The sequence below is a fragment of the Nicotiana tomentosiformis genome, chromosome 2 (assembly GCF_000390325.3).
Source record: "Nicotiana tomentosiformis chromosome 2, ASM39032v3, whole genome shotgun sequence".
Lineage (NCBI taxonomy): Eukaryota > Viridiplantae > Streptophyta > Magnoliopsida > Solanales > Solanaceae > Nicotiana > Nicotiana tomentosiformis.
Window position 1 is genome coordinate 46,381,630 of NC_090813.1, and position 9,234 is coordinate 46,390,863.

The 9,234-nt window shown below is 33.7% G+C and overlaps 1 protein-coding gene across 1 annotated transcript; it reads left to right on the top strand.

The window, feature by feature from the left end:
• Positions 1–6,726: 6,726 nt before the first annotated feature.
• On the top strand, positions 6,727–8,802 carry LOC104104907 (putative pectinesterase/pectinesterase inhibitor 22). The gene is made up of 3 exons (XM_070193234.1): positions 6,727–6,952; positions 7,331–7,654; positions 8,726–8,802. The coding sequence occupies exons 1-3, from the start codon at positions 6,727–6,729 to the stop codon at positions 8,800–8,802; spliced, it is 627 nt and encodes a 208-aa protein (XP_070049335.1).
• Positions 8,803–9,234: the final 432 nt, after the last annotated feature.

The following is a 9,234-nucleotide window of genomic DNA, read 5'->3' on the forward strand; positions in this document are numbered from 1 at the left end:
ATCAACTCGCAAAACCCTTATATTCAGTCCTATCTTCTTGGTCGTTAATGAAATGGGGGATGGACATCGTCAAACCACTACCACCGGCTCCCGGAAAGGTAAGATTTTTTTTAATTTTGACTGACTATTTTTCTAAGTAGGTAGAAGCAGGTCCTTATCAGAAAATCAGAGAACGCGAAGTGGTGGATTTCTTGTGGGAAAATATAATTTGCTGGGTCGGAATATCAAAGAGATAGCATGCGACAATGGGCCATAGTTTATCGGCGCAAAAATTACAAAGTTCATCCAAAATTTAAAAATAAAGAGGATCATATCTTCACCCTATCATCTGAGTGCAAACGGTCAAGCGGAGTCAACGAACAAAGTGATTATTCAAAACCTCCAGAAAAGGTTGGAAGCGGCTAAAGTAAACTAGCCCGAGGAATTACCCGGAGTTCTATGGGCATACCGAACTACGGCCAAGTCGAGCACAGAGGAAACTCCTCTTTTCCTCGTGTACAACACATAAGCTTTAATCCCGGTGGAAGTAGGGGAACCCACCTAGATATACTTTCATACAGATGAAGAATCGAATAACGAAACAATGTTAGTCAACTTGTAACTGCTCGATGAATGCAAGGACTTGGCGCATGTAAGAATGGTAGCTCAAAAACAGAGAATGAAGCAGTATTATAATCAAAGAGCCAACCTCTACTATTTCAAAGTAGGAGACTTGGACCTAAGGAAAGTAACTCACAACACCCGAGAGCTCAATGCGGGGAAGCTAGGTCCAACGTGGGAAGGCCCCTACGGGGTTTTTGCTATCACCGAAAAAGGTTCATACGAGTTGGAAAACCAAAATGGAGAAAAGTTGGCCAGCAATTGGAACGTGGCACACCTCAAAAAATATTATTGTTGATGAACATTATCTGATGTGTGTTGCACTCTTTTTCCCTTCGCTCAGTTTTTGTCCCAATTGAGTTTTTCTAGAAAGGTTTTTAATGAGGTAGCAACATAAAACATACTACGAAGACAGCAACAACAAGACCTTTAATAGCAAGGCACAAAAGCAAAGATCCACTTGGGGATGGTTAGATAATCTTTTGTTTTATAGCAGATTCTCACAAGGAAGTTAAGTTTGCTATTGAGCAAATACTACCCCGATCGTTCATAAGCACAAACCACTAGAGGGTTGTTAGATAGTCTCAATAGCATAAGTTCTTAAGGGGAAGTAAAGTATATTACCAAATTAAGAATTATCTAGCAATGCATTAGTGGAATCTTCGAAGATACAAGAACTTTAGTGTTCCAATTCGCACCCTTCGCATTTGAACACGGGGGAGGGGAGGGGGAGGGGGGAATGATATGAGGATATGACAACAATGATTACCACGTCGATCGAAAAAAATATAATTACATCATCGGGACGGAGAATTATGTGGTTAGCCCCGTAGAAATAAGTTGTACAAGTTAGCCACAAGTAATGACAATTTCTTTTTAGAATAGCAAATGCTTATGTATTTTTTGAAAATAGAAGGAATAAAATGAAATCCTTTTATTTTTATCTTGTTTCTTGTCTGAACAATGAATTAACCTTGTCATTTGAAAGTTAAACAAGTACTTCAAATGCTAGTGCCGTAATGAACATGAGACGTCCTCTTCAAGAACACCGTAAACATAAGAGGACCCTCTCTTATAAAAACCCTCACGTTAAAGGGTTGATTCTGGAAGAATTTATGTCGAGAATCAAAAATACCTTCGGGAAAATATACACCCGAAGCCGTATAAGAAAAGACGCAAAAAATAAACTTGCGCAAATACTTATCAAAGCCCTCACGAAAAAGAGTTGATGCCCAGAGTCAAAAATACTTTTGGGGAGAATACACCCAAAAGTTTCACATAATAAGACGCAAAAAAGTTTGCCCAAAATTCTTAAAGAAAATGCAAAGATTAAAAACTTGCATAAATATTCTAACGAGAAGAAGACTCAAACAATACTTGAGCAAAAGATGTTTTTATTTATAAAAACATGTCAAAACGGCCCATATACGAGAGTTAGCAGTAGAAAATTTCTCTTCGAAGCCTTTTGTGGTAATAAGACTTCTAGGGATGATAGAGCCCACTGTTGGAGGAGTAGAGTCCTCGGCCTTGTTCTTGTTTTTTGAAAAACCGATACATTTTGAGGAAGAAGCCATTGTATGAAAGAAGGAGAAGGTTTTTTTTAAAGAGAATTAGAGAAAAGATAAAGAGCAAGATGCGAGTTAGACAAAGGAAGCTTGAAAAATTATGAAGTATAAGGGAGGAAGTTGATACGTATAAGTAAAAGTTTTAGCGGCTAAATTCATGGCCATGATTACCTCGATAATCGGCAAAAAGTTGTGCTTAATCATGGGACGACGTGTGTTCGAGGCATTAAATGTGGAGAGATATGCATCTAATCAACCGTCAGAAGCTTCCAGAGGGAGTTATAGTAATTCTCACCAAAAGAGTATTTTACCAACTTCTCGGTAACACATAATCATGTGAGCGAAAAGTAGGGGGATTATCTGTATAGGATAAAATATGCTATGACACGTGGCCGTCCGAGAAAGGGACACGTGGAACCCAAGAGAGGGGAATGGCTGAAGACCGAAGGCAACTGTTTCGTTTGTCATCGGAAAGAATAACACTCATAAAGATGTGATAAATGCTCTTCTTCCGATAACATTTAATAGAAAATTTTATGGCATTAAGAGCAGTTACCCGTTACAAGGAATTTGGCATTTATGTTCACCGTTATATCTTCATCAATGCTCCTCATAATTGACATTAAAGAAGGGCACGACCCTAGGACCTTCTTCATAGTTATAAATAGTGAGTTCAATTGTCATTGTAAATGACATGAATTTTCTAGCAAACTTATGCTATACTATATACAAAGCTCAATCCAATCTTATCTTCTTATTTCTTGATTTTCTTTGTTGTTGTGTCCGGAAATTCTATTTCCGGAATTGTTGCTTCTGCTGTTTCGTCTATATCCTAAGGCTAAGTATTATGTAATTCTTCGATTATTTATTTATTTTAGGATCAAATTAATTCATTTATCTAGAAACCACGTATAAATTCAACTGTTACATTTTACGGGTAAACACGTTTCTAAAAGAGACTAGAGGTTCCAAAACAACATTTTGACGCAGTGTAATTTCTGTATTTTGTTTCCTGATTAAAAGCTGCTGTTGTTGTTTATATTTGACATAAATTAAGTTGCTAGTAATAATTACTAAACCTGTTTACTAGTTAATTACATTATCCATCTTGGTCCATGAAATTTGAAAAGAATTAGAGGACATCAACCGCTGAACATGGTAACATGGGCTGTCTCTTTAAGTTGGAATTGTGAGGGACATAGTAGACTTAATACAGAATCTAACTCTGCACACTTGAATAAAATTTCAGATATGGTGTACATATGTGGCAGTTTGAGGTTCTACTTTCGAATTTAAATACTAGAATTTGTCTAGTCTTATAGATATGCACATATTCTTTTCTTTAATTTTCTATGACTGACATTCAGTTTATTGAATTTACTTGGATAAAATCATCTTATTTTTTATGGTTTCCTTTTTCTTTTTTGGTTAAAGATACATTATATAGAGAATCTAACTTTTGACAAGCGGGTTTTATTTTAATTAGCTATGATATTAATATAATAATTAAATATAATAAAAATAGCTTTTAAATGAACCACTATAGACCTTTGGCCTAGCAATTTCCAAAATCGTTCCCCTTGTGAACATTCAAATGACACAACTCAACTAATTAACATGTGCTTTACTAAACTAGTGCAATATCAATTACTAAACATTTTAATTTGGCTGTCATAAACATAGATCTATGCAAAATCCACCCAAATGAAACGCTATTGACAGGCACTGCACCTCATATAACTCTTATGAATTTTCGTAGGTCCCTCAATTTGTCGTGAAACATCGCAAAATCACTCCCTTTGTCGTGAAAAATTGCAAATCAATCAATTTAGTTATTACTCAATCTGGCTGCAGTTTAGGCGTGTTTATTTACATTGTTTTTCGATTGAATTTGGTACACTTTTCGGACTTTAACAGTAACTTTTCTAAAATTGAACCGTTAACAGAAAGCAAAAGTGTCGGATTATTGACTTATTTATGAGCTACGGAAACATATGTTTAAAACCAAATCCTAATCTAATTGTATAATGTCATCACCATATCATAATGAATAAATTTGCTTTGGCGTAAAATACTAACAATAGGGAACAGGGAGTTGATTTGGTTTCTACCGAAAATTATATACCCGTCAGTGACATCAATACTTAAACTTTCAAAAAAATAATGTTTTTGTTCGTAATTCTTATAATTTTTATTAAGTTTGGGCAGGTTAATTTAGCTCATTTTGATCCGTTGGAATTCAACCCATCTAAAAATTGAGATGCTTTTGGCTAAATATGTAAGTTGTAACCCATAATCCTGATTTTATAAATTTATAGTAAAACTAAACAACATTATTTTTCTAATTAGCATAGATAAGTGAATATTATATATCATCTTTCTTTTGTCTAGTTTAGTCATATCACAGTATATTTTTAACTTATTTATTATTTCAAGATTTCCCTCTTTTCTAATAATTAAATAAATATTTCTGTAAAAAAATCAAAAAGTCAAAAAGAACAAAATTTGGCCCGGGCATTTTCCTCTTCAGTAAGCGCAAAGGACCATGGCAATCCACATTTCCATTTATTCTTCTTTTATGGTAACCACCATATGACGCATACCAACATCAAACAATCTACAAGCCCAAGCAGCCCAAGCCCAAGTCTTCGCAAAGAGAAAAGTGCTCTTTCATGGTTTTTTCTGGAAGAATTAATTTAGATAACCGTCCACTCAATCGATTAAATTAAAAATAGCTAGTAAATATAATATATATAATCAGTTTATAATCTATATATACAAGTTAAAAAAATTAAATAGAGAATTTAATAGCCTATCTGTGTAAAACTCCTTTTCTATCACGGCACCAGCCCATGGTCCTTCTAGGATTTTGAGTTAAATGAAGGAAATTATACATCCTGCAAAGGTATACAACCTATTTATTATAAATTAAAAATATTTTAAAATATTATTTTCTATAGCTATATTTTATATTTTATAACAAAATAGGTATTTATGGTATATACTATCATTGAGGCATGAAATGCGCTATTTATGTATTTCCTCTCCCTTTCTTTCAATTAACACAAGATTTCTCTAAGATTTTTTCTTCTTTCTCTCTTTTTCTTCGAGCAACTCAAGCCCTAGTATTGATGGCGGACGAGAAAGAAGAATCTCTCTCTCTTCGAGTATCTCAAGATACACGCCTTAGTATTGATGGCCGACGAGACATTAGAATAGAGTAGAAGGCAGCCAGGAAACAGAAAAGAGTGAATTTTTCGAACGTAAAGGAGCAATGTGATGAACTCTTATCATAAATTTATTGTACGGATCAGACGAACTTTCTTCTCTTCTTGGTCGAAATACGCCATCTCCGACGAACTTTCTTCTCTTCTTTACTATTTAGTCACATACAATGATACAAATACATTGTATTCCGTACAAATTCTCTAAAATACATTGTATTTTTACATAAATAATTTTTTTTGCATGTATTTATGTGTTTTGAAGATCTATATTTTTTAATACAGGCGAATACATTCGTTTTCATATATACTGTACATACAATATGCATGAATACATGATATAAATATTGAAATACACTGAATACAAATATTAAAATAGAATAGAATATAAACAGTGAATACACTTATTTTTATAATATAGTAAAATACACTGAATACAAATAGAACTACAGTGAATACAATCAATGAAATATACTGAATACAACAGTAATAACATGTATTATGAATAACTAAAATACTGTTAATACAAATACATTTGAATAGACTATAAAATAGCGAATACAGTAAATACAAACATTGAACCTAATGAATGCATCAGTAAAAAAAAAAAAATTGAAACACACTAAATACAAAGTTAAATACAATAGTTATATACAATTGAAAAATCATTCTAATTAATTAGGTTGATAATGAGGCATGTTAGAATTGATTTTGTTGAGTTATATTAGGAGTGTATCACACTAATTGATATTATTTCCATTATTAGACAGCTGGACATACCTATTTTTAAGGTGATTGCCGTTACTGTATTCATGAATACATGGCGCGAATACATGTGAATACATGCACGTACAGCGGGATTGCCTTGATTTTAGGCTCTTTTTGCTGCTGTATTCATGAATACAACAATGCGGATACACTACCGAAACAAATGAATAGTAGCTATAGAAAGTAATTATGTATATAGTTACTATAGGAAATTAATAGCCACTAAACAATAACATTAAATAGAATCAATTTAAGTAAATAAAGAAATAGAAAACGGTAACAAAATCTGACGTAATTTTGACATCTAAGTAGCTAATTTAATGTAGAACCTAATATGCTTTTATACCGTTACATCTAAATTTCAATAATCATTTTTCAAGATCTAATGTTACTTTGTGGTTTTTATTGAACGATTATAATTTACAGCGAAGCCTCACAACACAAGAAAAGAAAAGGGAAAACCAAGAAAATCTAACTGGAAGGCAAAGAACTGGGAATTTTCATAATTATGCTGATGTGGTGTTGGAGTGCAGAGAGCTGTGTGAGTTTCCATTTTACAGTTGCACAAGATGGGACAGGCAACTTCACAACAATTACTGATGCTAGATGCAGCTCCTTCTGGGAGTGCAACACCATTCTTTATACACGTCAAAGCAGGAAATTACAGTGATAACGTCATTGTTGGTCAAGATAAAACTAATATAGCACTTATTGGTGATGGTATGGGAATTACAATACTTTCAGCAAATACAAGTGCCAGTATGGGTCTCGGAACAAATGACACTGCCACATTAGGTGAGTAACCTCTCCGCATTACAACTTGGATCATTTTTACTATAACTATCCAAAACAAAAAGAAAAAAGGAAAAGCACCTTAGAGTGTAGCTTAGCGATCTATAAAGTGAGTGAAAACCATGTAAAATCAGAGTTCAAATTCAATTAGAGACGAAAGATTAAAAAAAAAAAGTAGCACTAGGTGATTTCTTCACACCTTTTAAACTTTGGTCGGCACAATTAACAGTAGGATAAGTAGCTAGTACGAAATAGAATAGGCAAATTCGTGCAAGCTAGCCCAAACACTACGATTATAAAAAATAATAGATATTGTTTAGCTTATGCGCTTCAATTATTTAATAAATTGAAGTCATTACATTAGCAAATTTTATCGTACAGGAGTTTACGGCGATGGTTTCATCGGAATGAACATGACTATTAGAAATAGTGCTGGAGCAGGAGCTGGACAAGCGGCCGCCTTGACTCGTGGAGCTAGTTTCGTAACATTTTATCAGTGTCGTTTCGAAGGTTTTCAGGACACAGTTTTTTCGAAATATGGAGTGCAATTTTTCAAAGAATGTGAAGTTTCTGGCACCATAGATTTCATCTTTGGTGATGGCCAAGCCTATTTTCAAGATAGTGTAATTTATGCAAGATTAGCTGTACCAGGACAAGAAATCACAATACTTGCTCCAGGTTTTGACTCGACTGCTATGAATTCAGGTCTAATTCTTCAAAATTGTACAATAACACCCACATCAGAATTGCGCAATTCAGTGGTGACAAGTTACTTAGGTAGACCATGGAAAGAATCATGTCAAGTTTTATTGCTGATTTCATAGACCCACAAGGTTGGCTTCAATGGGACGGTACAAGTACAACAGTATATATAATAGTAGAGGGCCAGGGGCCAATTCAATAGGCAGGGTAAATTGGTTAAACGCCATTAATGACAGAGAATTAGTTTCCAAATTCACAGTACGCAACTTTATCCAAGGTGATAAATGGATCCCCTGCATAATACCACACTATCTAGATCTTGACGACGGGGTTCGATTCCTCATCTTATAATCCCCTCTCTCACTTCTCCTTCTCCTTCCCCTACCCCAATATATAATAAAAAGTTCTTTTTCTAAACAAAAGGACGAGGATTCTGTATAGGAATTAACAAAATTTTAGCTAAAAGAGAAATATTAGTCTTAAGCTAAGGTAATGTTTTACATTCATTGATTATGAATCATAGCTCTATATTTTAGGAAATGCATTATTTTTATTTGAAATTTAATATCTTACAATTTACAATTGATATGGCATGTTGTCATATTAATATTGATCCCAAAAGTAAATGAAAGAGCTTTATTTCATACCGTGCATAAAATGTCTTGAATCAATCATGGTTAAGTTAGTAACAATTTTAACTAAAAGAGAAATATTAGTCATAAGCTAAGGTAATAGCTCTATATTTTAAAGTGTATTAATTTAATATTAGATAGTATTTGTTTTCTTACAACTATTTACAAAGGTATGTCATGTTATCGTATTTACATTGAGCCCAGAAGCAAAATGAAAGAACTTTATCTCGTACTTGAAAAATAAAGTAATGAATTGCGAACTATTTCAGAATATAGAAATGTTGGCCCAAGTGAAGGTTTGTTTTGAAGATTGACAAAGGAAGCTCAGTCATGAACCAAGTTCATCCCTTGTGTGCATAGACACGGGCAGATTCGAGCATATGGGATGCATGAGAAGGAGATAAGCTTAACTTGGTATAATTGATATCTCCTGATCGAACAGGTTGTATAATTGATAAGGAGAAGGACTCCTTAATCAAAGAGAACACTATCCAAGATAAGAAAGGAGTTAGAAGTTGAGATCAACTAGAACTCTTCCACCAAGGAAGAGTAGTATTAGAATTCTAGTTATTTCATCATCTACTAACTCTATATATTGTAGGATATTCTCATTCTACAGGTACGCACAAAAGCAGAAGTTAAACGTGAATTGAGAGCAAAATAACAAGGCATTTTGCAAGCAATTCGTGTGTGATTTAAGTGTGCAAGCCTGAAGCTACATGAACCAGATAGAATAATCAGTTCCAAGTGTGTGTCATTTATTATAGTTCAATTGTAGTAGGTGTTTTCATATTGTACCTTTCAGTTTTATCTTGAGGCAATTGTAATATATACTTAGAGTATTCAAGTTAGAGTTAACTTGAAGTTGTCGCAGCAGTTAGAGGCTGGTTGCCACAACGGGATTAGAGTTAATCCTAGGTTTACAAAAGTATTTTGTAAATGTAATTTTTG

Coding starts and splice junctions, on each gene's coding strand:
- LOC104104907 (XM_070193234.1), top strand. CDS start 6,727: ATGGGACAGGCAACTTCACAACAATTACTGATGCTAGATGCAGCTCCT. Junction 6,953..7,330: donor AAATGACACTGCCACATTAG/GTGAGTAACCTC, acceptor TTTATCGTACAG/GAGTTTACGGCGATGGTTTC. Junction 7,655..8,725: donor CTCGACTGCTATGAATTCAG/GTCTAATTCTTC, acceptor CTGATCGAACAG/GTTGTATAATTGATAAGGAG.